The sequence below is a fragment of the Salvelinus sp. IW2-2015 genome, linkage group LG2 (assembly GCF_002910315.2).
Source record: "Salvelinus sp. IW2-2015 linkage group LG2, ASM291031v2, whole genome shotgun sequence".
Taxonomy (NCBI): domain Eukaryota; kingdom Metazoa; phylum Chordata; class Actinopteri; order Salmoniformes; family Salmonidae; genus Salvelinus; species Salvelinus sp. IW2-2015.
Genome location: NC_036839.1, coordinates 9,493,027 through 9,507,603, shown reverse-complemented (window position 1 = coordinate 9,507,603; position 14,577 = coordinate 9,493,027). Strand labels below are relative to the sequence as shown.

Here is a 14,577-nt window from a genome sequence, read left to right as displayed (position 1 = left end):
CCTATGCACCTTTAATGATAACCTCTAAGCTCAGTGACTAGACCACCGGCAGTTCATTCATTGCCCTTACGATAAGCAGACGCTGCCCCAGGAGGACTCCTATTGGTCTGATTGATCCAAGGAAATGACTGTCTGCCTCATGACATATATCCACTTACAGTGGCAGGCCTTCATTAATGTCTCTGTGTGTTTTACAATCAGCGGGCAAAGACAGACAGATCTCCGAATACACTGCATTCCTCAGGGCACTGTTTGGAGGGGGACATGTGGAAAAGTACACCTCTTCATTGAAACACGGCAGGGAGAGCGAGAGAGGCAGCCACATTAATACCAGAGCTTCTATAAATCTATCCACTGTCTACGCAGTTCCTCTGACTTTACCATTGCTGAGCCGTGGCAGCTTGAGGAGAGAGCGCCCCTGGCGCTTTCCATGTCTGTGGCCTACCTCTGCCTTCAACACTGCTGGCTCCGCTGCAATGTGAATTCCTGGAAAATATGAACTTGTGTCGACTTGCACGGCTCAAACTAATACAGCGGGAGTTTTTTCCCCAACACCATAAATAACTAACAACAACACCTTTGTTGCTGAGTGGCAAAAGGATATAGTTGAAGCAGAAGTGTKGYACYTATCTTTTAGAGAATGGTCATTGGGAGTGAGGTGAAACCCTCAACCCTGACCCAGTATGAAGCCAGTTAGAATAACACTTACACGATGTGTTGAAGGTCAATGGAAGGAAAAAGTGACATACGTTTCTATAAATCTACCAGTTTATACAAGGGTAATGAATCTCAAGCTCTGCTTTATCTGGGTCTAAAAAAGTTAGTTGATGTTGTAGTTCACATCAAATACAACAAAAATATATATTTTTAAATGAAATACCCCAAAAATCAAGAGCAGAGAGAACAGTTGACTTTTTATTTGTATAGGAAGTGCAGAAACTCACTTGTCAATTCATTCCAATTTCTACACATACTGTAACTGGAAAATAACAACATGGTTATGAAATTAACTTTGTAGAATACAAAAGTTTAATCAATGAACAAGCAATTATGAAAGTCAAAATTCTGTCTCTGAATCCAAACAAATGCGGACGAATTCTCTTGAGATCATTCAACGTGCCCTGACAAAAGTCACGTTTTCAAAACTTGGAAATTGGGTCTTGCCTTGAATCAAGAAAACGTCAAAGCAGCTTTCGTCCAGTTTGACAAGGGCTGTTTAAACATACATACAGTAACAACGAAAAACTCCTGGCAGCCCAACAAGTCCTAAAGTAGTTCTATGAGGAAAATATAATGGCCAGTGTTTTAGGTACACCCATCTAGTACTGGGTCAGACCCCCCTTTGCCTCCAGAACAGTGTGAGTTCTTCGGGGCATGGATTCTACAAGGTGTGGTGTTCAAACGTTGCTAGGAAAACATTTCACACACCATTACACCACRGCCACCAGCATGTACCGTTAACACCAGGCAAGGATGGACCATGGACTCATAATGCTAACGGCAAATCCTGACGKCTCAACAGGAAACGGGATTRGTCGGAACAGGCAATGTTTTCCCACCCTCAGTTGTCCAGTGTTGGTGATCGCATGCACACCGGAGCCGCTTCTTGTAGTTTTTGACTGATAGGAGTGGAATCTACTGCAATAGCCCATCCGTGACAAGTTGTACGTTACGTGATGCTGTTCTGCACACCACTGTTCTACTGCGCCGTTATTTGCCTGTTTGTGGCCCCCCTGTTAGCTTGCACGATTCTTGGCATTCTCCTTCGACCTTTCTCATCAACAAGCTATTTTACCCAACAGGACTGACGCTGACTGGGTGGTTTTTTGTTTGTCGCACCATTCTCAGTAAACCCTAGATACTGTTGCGCGTGAAAAACCCAGGCCGGCAATTTCTGAGGTACTGGAACTGGTGTGTCTGGCACCAACAATCATGCCACACTCAAAGTCGCTTAGGTCACTCGTTTTTGCCCATTCTAACGTTCAATCGAACAGTAACTGAATGCCTCAATGCCCGTCTGCCTGATTTATATAGCAAGCCACGGCCACGTGACTCACTGTCTGTAGGAGCGAACCATTTTCGTGAACGGGGCGTACCTAATAAGCTGGCCACTGAGTGTATCTCACATAGGAATAGCCGCATTTGGTCTGATTTCCTGATTTGGTAGACTGCAACCCAAACTTAACGTGGTAAAGTGGTCAATTCTACTGCTTATGTAAAGAATGCCTAATATTGTTGCAGAGCTCAGTCAGAATAGTTCCATTATACCAACTTTTTCTCCCTTAACGTGATATGCTTTTGTACAAAAACTACATTTAGGTAAATGAAAAATCTAATGGTGCTGACTCCACAGACAGGACTAGTAGCTCCGAGGACAGAGTAATCCTGTGCAGTGTGTATCCACTGTCATGGTAACAATATTAACGATGAACCCTCTGGCAAGGAATAATCTGGTCATAAACCATGACATATTGGCAATAAATTGTAGCGATGTCATCCCTCATTGTACTCTCTCTCTCTCTCTCTTTTGCCCAACAAAAGATCTTACAGATCCCTGAAAGGTAAGTAGCAACAAAATCACACTCTAAAAGAAGGGTAAGACACAGTACACTTGAATACCTTCGACCTATACACGTAAAAAGTGAAAATGTACAGCGCGTTTGGGTACAACACGCTTCGTAAGTAATTGTTATTATTAATGACGGTGATGATAGGTTTTGCCCCCCCCATCCCCCCCCAAAAAAAATAAGCAGAGATCTGATCTGCCTATTCCGAAGAACGTAGGCAGAGAGTCAAAAGAAATGGGCTTCCTGACATCCAACTCACTTCAGCGAGTTGACTTATCAAAGAGACAAATGGATGGATTCGTTGTCAGCATTGTATGTGATTGTGGAATGGCCATTCTGCACAACATGACTAAATGTAACAAGTCTATACGCAACAAATGCTTTAATTGAAAGTGCATTACAAAAGCCCTGTATATTAAACAGATAAACCTAATATTATACTTTCTCGATACTGCACCTCATACGAGAAAAAGTCGTCACACGTTTCCCCATTTGCAAACGACTCAAACAACAACCAATGTAACATATGGTTTACATAGATTGCTCCCATATCCAAAGTGCTTTTCAGAGAGATGGTAGGCACGTTCCTCACCGTATCACTATGAGTAGTCTTGTCATAAAATGTTCATAAATAATAGTCTCGGGTGTCAGTTCAGCTCCTCACCATGAAACATGATGGGGTTCGTCCTCCAAACWAATAACCCCCACATTTCCCTTTTTTCATACGTTTTGTGCTTGATACCTGTATTCCACGTTGTGCATGTCCATTTTCCTTTTTCAGAACATTCCAGTTACTGTATATAGAAACGTAGCATGCTGATGTGCTTACTATCTTATTACCAAGACCATCGTCTTATTTCCCACACTCAGACGTCATTATGCTTTTGTTACAATAGTCCCCACTTGTAGTTACATGGTTAACTGACTATGAAGAGTGTTTCCCTAATTGTGGGTTGTAGCATGTTCCTAGACGGTATTGGCATTGGGTTTGAGGCTAGAAACAGTTGCTGTGCTATTTTCTGGTTCAATGGCTAAAGGCTTGAGGTGGGTCACTGTGCAAACACGTTTGGGAACCACTGCTTTAGAGGCAACGACCTCCGTACCGACGACGGAGAATGGTACCAAGCTATCTGATTGTCTTCTATGAGATGGGACCAAGCGTTCTGTTCTAGAGTGTTCTCGGAGCTGAAATTGAACTTTTAACCTCAGATGTGACCTTCAATATTCCACTCTGGAGAGCTGGAACAGTTGTTGGGTAAGTTCCTCCAGTGGGTTTCTAGAAAAAGAGCCGAAAAGAGCCAGTGTTTCAGGGTCATAGAGCTCTATGTGGTGAGCACTGGAGTAGTGGCCATTCTGGACTGTTCTGCAGCTTGAGAGAAGAGTCACTGCAGCTGTCTGTCCAAGATGATCCTAGATAAGACACTAATCTCTCAGTGTGCTCCTGAATTGAACTGTGGGAGCATGATCTCAGTGCATCTTTCGTGTGAGGCAGAAGAGGCCAGGCCTGAAACCAACCCAGCTTCACTGTGGTAATGCTAGTGACAGAGACTGAGCTCTTTCCTCACCGAGCACTTCTTACACTGCACCACGCAGCACCAGTGGAAGCGGCAGAGGCAGTTCTCCTCGAACACCACCGTCTCGTCCCGGTAGCCACGCTCACAGCACAGCAGGTCACAGCCGCTCACGTCCATGGCTGTGCTGTTGCACATGCGGCCCCGCGTGCCCAGTGAGCCCGTCTTCCTATTGGGCGAGCAGAAGTCGGGCGACTCGGCCGAGTAGATCAGGTCCTGTTTGTCCGGAGGCTTGATGTTCTGGCCTACGGGAACCAGGGTCTTGCCATCGTTGCCTCCCATCACCTTGGAAGCTCCATTGAACCGCTCCAGCAGGCGATCACCCACCTCGCGAAAGTGAGGCATCTTTTTCCAACAGGTCCGGAGTGTGCAAGACCCGGACAGGCCATGACATTTACATTCAGTCCTCATATAATTCCTCACCGCCTGTAGRAAAGACACAGAGATAGATAGGTGAGATTAAAGCAGACACTATTCAGAAGGAATTTATCCCCTCCCCCACCGGCCTCTGGCCTTCCCAGAGATCACAGGCCTTGACATCAGAACAGAGATCATTGAGTTACAATTGAGGTAATTAACCCATTTTGCATGCAGAGTTCCAAGTCTTTAACCTCACTTTGTTGTTATTCTACATGTGTGCAACCTTTTCTTCTTCTTGTTTAATTCAAAACCTGTCTTCCTGAGACTATAATTGGRCCAACTACACAGCCACTCCTCCCCATTTACCTGTCTCTGACCCCTTGGGAAAGGTTTTGGCTTGTGTGCCAATGTAACATACTGTGATGAAGCAATACTGACAGGGGTGAGCAAAGTCCCAGGAAATTCAAAGCAATAACCTGTAATTAGCTTCTCAAAAGAGCAGACAACCTCCTAACTGAGTGCAATGCWCCTCTCTTCCTATCAACAAGGAGGCCATTGTGAATCCAATATTTTACGTTTTTAACATACATGTACTGTATTGAGTCTGTAACAAAGACCTGAAAACGTTAAAGTTTTACAAGGAGCAGSTACTTGCCTTAAAGCCTTGAAAACAAACTGTGAAGCTCACACTTGTTTTCTTTTATCCGAAATATGATTCTTGTTAAAATATCAGTTTACATTGTTACAGAACTATAGCTAGAGGCTGTCTTGGATGATGCATTTGACGAAAAGAGGAACATTCAGCTACKCAATGAATACTTTCAGCACTTAGGCCTAATTTTCAACTTTGTTTCTAAAGAAAGCCATACAAATAAATGAAAGAATTTCACTTGATGATAGTGAGCATAATAAAAAACATTTCCCATGTATGCTTGCTTGTACTTTTGCTTAAAATTCAGCACAGGTAAAATAAAAGATTGAAGATGAGTGTGTTTGGGGGGAATTATAAAAAGTTAATTCACAGCCTGGGATGGTCTAGTGTTCTAAGCTGCTGCCTCTGGAGCACGTGTACTGTACATTGTACCGCTGGCAGCAAGGGGCCCTTTCAGCTTAATTTCCTTTCTATCTCTACCCTTTGTAATAAAGGATTAAAAAGTACAAAAGGAGTGCAACAATCCTTATTAAAAAAAGAAAAGTTAATTCACTACCAGTCGTCCTGCTTCGTTGTTGTGGAGATCGATCAACGTCCTGATGTCACTCTTGCCCTTTTTCCTCTTGGCATCCATGAACTGCTTGGACTTCTCGTAGCCAAACTCCACGTCGTCTCCGCAGCCGCCCCACTCCCACTTGACTCCCTCGCCAGAGGTGGTGGTGGAGGAGGAGGCTGGCCGAGGGGGAGCCCTGCTCCTGGTTGCCTCACAGCCACACTGCAGCAGCTCCCCCATACTGCAGGCCTGAGTCACCGTGTGGGTCACCCCAGCCGCTGTGATGGCGTACACAAACGCTGTCTCCCGGATGTCTGAAAGACACACACACACACACACACACACACACACACACACACAGGGGTGTCATCAGAGGAGTGAACAGAACAGTGACCCAGGTCACATACCGTGCTGATACCACTGGTATCTGAGATAGTGGGGGCTAGTACACAGCTGCAGGACTATTTGTGTAGTAGGGGAGTTTACCACTCTAGCCCAGAGGGATGTACGGCTGCAACTGCAGATTGATCCTCTGTCTTTATCTTAGGGACCACAACATCATTCTAGTTTGTATTGTCCTTTGTTGCTTTGGAAAAGACATGTCTATGCCGTGTTCCTAGCTGCTATAAGGGAGAAGAGGAGGTAGGCAGTTAGCGGTCCATTGTGTCGAAGCTGAAATGAATGACATTTATTTTCTGGAGCTGGAAGACATGAGCGTGTAGTCACCGCTTAGCCCTGTGCCAATTCCATATCGCATGATTCAGTGAATGGGATTCATTAAATCTAGTGAAACGGAATCGGTGCCGTGCGAGGGCCCTTCAGACCAGCACCCTGTGATATTAATACCAGCTGTCCGTCTGCACACCCACTGATGGCTCCATACAGGCCGGTTCTGTGTGTGTGGCGTCTCCCTGCCAGCCCAGACCCAGCCTCAGCCCCAGCCCAGCTTGGACCAGCACCTGAACACACAGTCCTCCTCACATACTGCTCCAATAAAGCCCTTCCCTGCCTGCCTGTCGTGCGCATTGTGAAGGCCCTTCCCCATCACACACCATCCCTGTTTCATCTCAGGTTTAGACTGCAATAGATCTGGGGGGGGAACAAATGTTCTCCTCCCAGGACAATTGAGTGTACAGAAGGGACAGAGCTGACTAACTCAATAACTTCTGTTGAGACTTCTCTTAGACAGGCCAGTCATGTCTGCTTTTGCAGGAAGTTTCATATAGTCTGCGTCCTAAATAGCACAATATTCCCTTTATAGTGCACTACTTTTGACCAGGGTCCACTGAGTGTACYGAACATTAAGAACACCTTCCTAATATTYAYTTGCGTTCACCCTCTGAATGGCACGCYTACACAATCCACGTCTCAATTGTCTCAAGGCTTAACAAATTCCTTCTTTAACCTGTCTCCTCCCRTTCATCTGAGAAGTTRATTTAACAAGTGACATCAGTAAGGGATCATAGCTTTCATCTGGATTCACCGGGTCAGTATGTGTCATTAAAAGAGCAAGTGTTCTTAATGGTTTTGTACAGTCAGTGGATATGGGTCATTCTACAGAAGTGATGCAAATTGGTGGTTAAATGTTTTTCGTTCACATTTGTATCCTATTTCTCCAAAACTTTAAGCACGTCTTACAACACACTGTGTGTCAGATAGACATATCTACCAGTGGAGGCTGCTGAGGGYAGGACGGCTCATAATAATGGCTAAAACGGAGCCAATGYAATGGCATCAAACACATAAACAATGTGTTTGATGTATTTGATACCATTCCACTTATTCCGCTCCAMCCCTTGACATGAGCCCGTCCTACACAATTAAGGTGCCACCAACCTCCTGTGATCTCTACCACTCACACACTTTGTTTGTATTGCATATTTGGAATAATGTACTGAATTCCAGCCCACTGAATTTGTCACTACCGAAACATAGTGATAGTTGCAGCAAAGGGAGAACCACGCACAGTAGTGATCATTTTGATTAACCTTCTATTACAGAATCATTTTTTAAACGTTATTTTCAGACAACATTTACTAAACAGGGAAAAAAATGATTTTTAACCAGATTTTCAAAACCTTTCAATTTCATTTATAGAAATATYATCTCTATTATRCTCTGTAAAAGGTTCAATGTCGATTTTATGAATCTGAAACCTATTGATTGATTGAATTACTTATGCATCTAATTAGTTATGTCGTTAGATGTTTAAATTGTCACTTTGTCTCTATTGTGGAAAAATATCAGSCGTTTCGGTAGTGACCAGGCGTATACATTCGGAACATAATTGCTTACTTAATTGATACCATATCAAATGTCATACACATACATTTCACTCAATAAATGTCTTTCTGTTTCTTTCTGCATTTTCACTGCTGCCCTGCACAGTAAAAATAAAAGTATTTTAATTTAACTCCGATAGAGTTGAATTCAACACTGTTTCAGATAACATTTGGTCCCAGTCCACATAGTGTTTAAAGTTACTCTACAGGTAGTGTCACACTTTCAAAATTTATTTGACTCACAATGGTGTTAAAATTCACACATAAATGTGTAATATGTGTAATATAATTTACACTGGTTTAACATCAATAGAGCTATCACTCTATAATTAAGTAAATGTCAAAGTGAAAACTTTGCTATTATTGTTGAGTCTATACTTACCTGATTATTTGAGGATGTGCAGGAGCAATTGTGTTGACAAGTAAGTTGAAATAATGATCATCCACAACCACAGCAGAGGATTGGCATGTTTTTTCATTCCACTGAATTGAGTTGAATTACACTGCAATGACTGCATAATTTTACACTCCGACACTATAGCTCATTGACTCCTCATAATGTTGAAAATACTCATCCCGGGTTAAAATAAGTCAACGCGAATTTTTACACCCARTTTTTTACTGTGTAAGAATGTTGTTCATCGACTACAGCTCAGCCTTCAACACAATAATGCCCTCCAAGCTCATCACTAAGCTCAGGGCCCTGGGTCTGAACCCCTCCCTGTGCAACTGGGTCCTTGACTTCCTGGCGGGCCGACCCCAATTGGTGAAGGTTGGCAACAACACCTCCGCCACACTAATCCTCAAACACGGAGGCCCCACATGGGTGCGTGATCAGACCCCTCCTGTACTCCCTGTTCACCTATGACTGCGTGGCCACACACGTCTCCAACTCAATCATCAAGTTTTCTGACGACAACAGTGGTAGGCCTGATTACCAACAACAATGAAACAGCCTACAGGGAGGAGGTGAGAGACCTGGCGGAGTGACACCAGGAAAATAATCTCTCCCTTAACGTCAACAAAATGAAGTAGTTGATCGTGGACTACAGGAGACAGCAGAGAGAGCACCCCCCCATCCACATCAACAAGGGCTTCAAGTTCCTCTGCGTGCACATCACTGACAACCTAAAATGTTTTTTTCACACAAACAGCTTGGTAAGAAGGCGCACTACGCCTCTTCAACCTCAGGAGGCTTGGTCCCTAAGACCTTCACAAACTTCTACAGGTGCACCATTGAGATCATTCTGTCGGGCTGTACCACCGTCTGGTACGGCATTGCACTGTCCGCAACCGCAGGGCTCTCCAGAGGGTGGTGTGGTCAGCCCAACGCATCACCGGGGGCACACTGCCTGCCCTCCAGGACATCTACAGCACCCAGTGTCACAGGAAGGTCAAGAAGATTATCAAGGACCTCAGCCACAATAGCCATAGCCTGTTCACCCCGCTACCATCTATAAGGTGGAGACCGTACAGACGCATCAAAGCTGAGACCAAGAGACTGAGAAACAGCTTCTATCTCCAGGCCATCAGACACCGCTAGCCTGCCTCCAGTACCCTGCCCGCCTCCAGTACCCTGCCCGCCTCCAGTACCCTGCCCGCCTCCAGTACCCGGTACTCTATTCTGCACCTTAGAGACTGCTGCCCTATGTACATAGTCATTAAACACTGGTCAATTGAATAATGTTTTACCAACTTTATATGTATACACTATATTCTAGTCATAGCTCATCCTATATAACTACTGCTGTACACACCTTTTCTATTCATATACTGTCCATACGGTCTTTACACACAATTATACTGTATGTATATATTTATATTCCGGTCTCTGACATTGCTTGTTCTGATATTTCTTAATTCCTTCAAAAAACATATTTATTATTTTATTCTGGATTATGTGTATTGTTTTTTAATTGCTAGATATATTACTGCTCTGTTTCGCTAGCGTCCCACTAGCGAAACGCTAGCGTCCCACCTGGCCAACATCCAGTGAGATTGTAGAGCGCCAAATTCAAATACAGAAATACTCATTATAAAAATTCAGAAAACAAAACATATTTGACATAGGTTTAAAGATTAACTTCTTGTGAATCCAAACACGGTGTCAGATTTTAAAAATGCTTTAAGGCGAAAGCATACCTTACGATTATTTGAGAACATAGCCCAGCAGACAAATCATTACAAACAGTAACCAGCCAAGTAGAAGAGTTACACAAATCAGAAATAGAGATACAATTAATCCCTTACCTTTGATGATCTTCATATGGTTGCACTCAGAAGACATTCATTTACTCAATAAATGTTCCTTTTGTTCGATAAAGTCTCTCTTTARATCCAAAAACCTCAGTTTTGTTCGCGCGTTTTCTTCAGTAATCCACAGGCTAAACACAGTCACAGCAGGCAGACAAAAAATCCAAATTGTATCCGRAAAGTTCATAGAAACATATCAAACGATGTTTATATTCAATCCTCAGGTTGTTTTTAGCCTAAATAATCGATAATATTTAAACCGGACAATAACGTCGTCAATATAACAGGTAAACATGAAAGYCACTCTCTCGGTCATGCGCATGAAAAAGCTCTGTGACACGGCAGGGTCCACTCATTCAGAATGCTCTTCCATATTTTTCAGAATACAAGCCTGAAACAATTTCTAACGACTGTTGCCATCTAGTGGAAGGCATAGGAACTGCAATTTGAGTCCTAAGTCAATGGATACTGTAATGGCATTGAATAGAAAACTACAAAACCAAAAATAAAACTATTTCCTGAATGGATTTTTCTCAGGTTTTCGCRTGCCAAATCAGTTCTGTTATACTCACAGACACTATTGTAACAGTTTTGGAAACTTTAGAGTGTTTTCTATCCAAATCTACCAGTTATATGCATATCATATCTTCTGYGCCCGAGTAGCAGGCAGTTTAATTTGGGCATGCTTTTCATCCAAAATTCCAAATGCTGCCCCCTACCCTAGTTGTTTAAGGTAGATTATTATTTATTTGTATAAGTGTAAAAAAAATACAGTGGACTTTTTTAATGTATTTTTATTTCACCTTTATTTAACCAGGTAGGCCAGTTGAGAACAAGTTCTCATTTACAACTGCGACCTGGCCAAGATAAAGGCTGTAGTGGCGAAGTAATAACAATTTAGAGGTGGATCAGATAATCACCAGCAGCAAGAGCGACATCACTGACGTATACAGAGKAAAGAGTCGGCCCGAGAATTGAACCCTGTGGCACCCCCATAGAGACTGCCAGAGGTCCAGACAACAGGCCCTCCGATTTGACACACTGAACTCTGTCTGAGAAGTAGTTGGTGAAACCGGCGAGGCAGTCATTTGAGAAACCAAGGCTGTTGAGTCTGCCCATAAGAATGTGGTGATTGACAGAGTCGAAAGCCTTGGCCAGGTCGATGAATACGGCTGCACAGTACTGTCTTTTATCGATGGCGGTTATGATATCGTTTAAGACCTTGAGCGTGGCTGAGGTACACCCATGACCAGCTCGGAAACCAGACTACATAGCGGAGAAAGGTACCGTGGGATTCGAAATGGTCGGGGATCTGTTTGTTAACTTGGCTTTCGAAAGGCAGGGTAGGATAGATATAGGTCTGTAACAGTTTGGGTCTAGAGTGTCTCCCCCTTTGAAGAGGGGGATGACTGCGGCAGCTTTCCAATCTTTGAGGATCTCAGACGATACGAAAGAGAGGTTGAACAGGCTAGTAATAGGGGTTGCAACAATTGCGTCGGATAATTTTAGAAAGAGAGGATCCAGATTGTCTAGCCCAGCTGTTTTGTAGGGGTCCAGGTTTTGCGATGCTTTCAGAACATCAGCTATCTGGATTTGGGTGAAGGAGAAATGGAGGAGGCTTGGGCAAGTTGCAGGGCTGCTGACCGGGGTAGGGGTAGCCAGGTGGAAAGCATGGCCAGCCATGGTTATTGAAATTCTCAATTATCGTGGATTTATCGGTGGTGACAGTGTTTCCTATCCTCAGTGCAGTGGGCAGCTGGGAGGTGGTGCTCTTATTCTCCATGGACTTTACAGTGTCCCAGAACTTTTTGGACTTTGTGCTACAGGATGAACATTCTTGTTTGAAAAAGCTGGCCTTTGCTTTCCTAACTGCCTGTGTATATTGMTTCCTAACTTCCCTGAAAAGTTGCATATCGCGGGGGCTATTCGATGCTAATGCGGGACGACACAGGATGTTTTTGTGCTGGTTAAGGGCAGTCAGGTCTGGAGTGAACCAAGAGCTATATCTGTTCCTGGTTCAAAGTTTTTTGAATGGGGCATGCTTATTTAAGATGGTGAGGAAAGCACTTTTAAAGAATAACCAGGCATCCTCTACTGACGGAATGAGGTCAATATCCTTCCAGGATACCCGGGCCAGTTCGATTAGAAAGGCCTGCTCGCTGAAGTGTTTTAGGGAGCGTTTGACAGTGATGAMGGGTGGTCGTTTGACCACAGACCCATTACGGACTAACAATCAAGTGTCAATCATAGAGATAAATAGAGGACTCTTGATGGATATTACCCATTTAAGTATGGACATTGCAATTGAGGGCTTCCACCATTTTAAAGAATTTCAAAGTTAGTTAAATACTGTGACTTACTAAGACATTTCGTAGAAAGAAATCCCATCTTCAGCTAGGAATCAACTCTTAAGATTCAGTATTTTTTTAAGAGACTGATCAGTTGCTGTACTTCCGAGAACACACGCATCTTTCATAGCGAGCTAGTGAGGGACGGAGTGAGAGMGGAGCGGCACAGTATAGGCAGGTCGCCACCAGGCAGACGGAGTCAGAACCGTGTACTAGGCCTATCCATCGGCAATCAAAAGCTGTATCACACAATGGAATACTGTATTTCTCAATTTCTTGGCTTGTAATGTTTCTSAACTTCAGTAAAAACAGYGCCTATCATCAATGATTAMGCTCGGATATTCTACACGCAACAGACCCAAGACTGAACACACACTTGCTTCATTAGCGAAGAGAAAGAGCAGGCGAGCCAGCTGCACAGGGATTTTAATATTGTGAAAGAAAAAAACTAAAAACATTGTTTTTCCATTAGGGATTTTTCTTAACGTTAAGGATCCCAATTMAATTMAAAGTTTTAACATTTAAACGTTCACACCCCTACCCAAAACCATACTTTACATATCTATTGAAATATTAGATGTTTCGGTAGTGACATTTCTTAAAAATACATGAAGATTTACCAATTTTTCTCACAAATTTTCTCTAAAATGTTTGCACATAACTACTCACCATGTGGCCATGCTGGAYAGGGGTGCGATCCCATCACCTGGTGATATTTGTAGGGGTGAGGCTTAAGGCACATTATACAAATGGTGGGTCTAATCCTGAATGCTGATTGGTTAAAACAGCATTCCAGCCGGTGTCTATTCCACAAGTTACCACCAGCTAAATCTATGARGTTAAAATGCCTATTTACTCTGTTCTATCTGACTGCGCAATTCACTGTCTCATCAGCCCAGCCAAGCAATTTATAAACTTGATCTCGACATTATCTCACATTTCTTTTAGACTAACATTTCGTTTTCAACAGCAGAGATTTGTATAAACCTTGCTGTCTGTCTCWKKYACATTTGRAACATTGTTTCAATATTCAAATTTGATCTCCAGCTGTCCTATAGTAATGAAAGTGTCAGTGGTTGGGACGATTGTGTTAGCTGTGTTGTTGGCTAGCTCCTCTGAACAACAGTGACCTGACTAAAGAGCAAATGTTCTATGCCAGGTGAAATCYTGCCTCATTAGCTCATTGTTATGGATGTATCCAATTAAATGTCAATAGAAAACAGCTTAAACAAATGCAAATGCAGCTAATTTCCTGTTATTCTGGCTGCACTTTTTTGACGTGGCTGTAAATTAGCCGTCGTTGGCTAGCTAGCAAGCAAGAGATAAGAACGTTGCCAGCCAGTATGGCAATGGAACATTTAGAATGAACGACTGGGTCGCGTCCATAGATACAGAACAAAAAGACTGAATGACTGGGTCGTGTCTCTGGCAACTGAAACAATAGAACGAATGACCAGCCGGCTTGYGTAACAACCCTAGATTTGTGTCGGGACTATATATTGAGGAAGGATGAAATAGRATGAAGAAATGAATCAAAATAACGTTTTTAATGAAAATATGTCAATCATTATTTGAATGTGTTGTATAAAAGTGATAATGCCCCTTGAAGCCAGTGTTTGGAGGATATATTGGCACTTCGTCTCGGGCCTAACAACACCCATGCCAATATCCTCCAAACACCGGCTTCTCGGGCATTATCACTTAATTKATTCTGCAGTCTTTTAATGTGTATGTTTCGGTAGTGTCATCAAAAGGTGGGACGGCATTTTTTGGGGGGAAAGATCTTTAAAAAACAAACAAAACTACTGATTAGATCAGCATCTTTCAATGTAATTATAGAACTACTCAACATGTTCTTTTGAAATAATAGCTGGTAAAAAAAAATCATAAATCATGATTTGCTTTATTTTCAAACATGAKGTTTAGGAGTCAGGGTGTGGGACAGCCACCTCTCAATAGAKATAGGTGTAGACACAATGACTTTATACTAT

The 14,577-nt window shown here is 43.0% G+C and overlaps 1 protein-coding gene across 1 annotated transcript in view; it reads right to left on the bottom strand.

Annotated features, from left to right (window-relative positions):
- Positions 1–895: 895 nt before the first annotated feature.
- wnt6b (wingless-type MMTV integration site family, member 6b) overlaps positions 896–14,577 on the bottom strand; it is a 28,457-nt gene continuing 14,775 nt past the window's right edge. Inside the window, exons 3-4 of the mRNA XM_024001623.2 lie at positions 5,707–6,017; positions 896–4,564 (exon numbers count right to left, since the gene is read on the bottom strand). Of these exons, the coding sequence (XP_023857391.1) occupies positions 4,103–4,564; positions 5,707–6,017 (773 nt within the window). The 3' untranslated portion in view covers positions 896–4,102. The remainder of the gene's footprint in view (positions 4,565–5,706; positions 6,018–14,577) is intronic.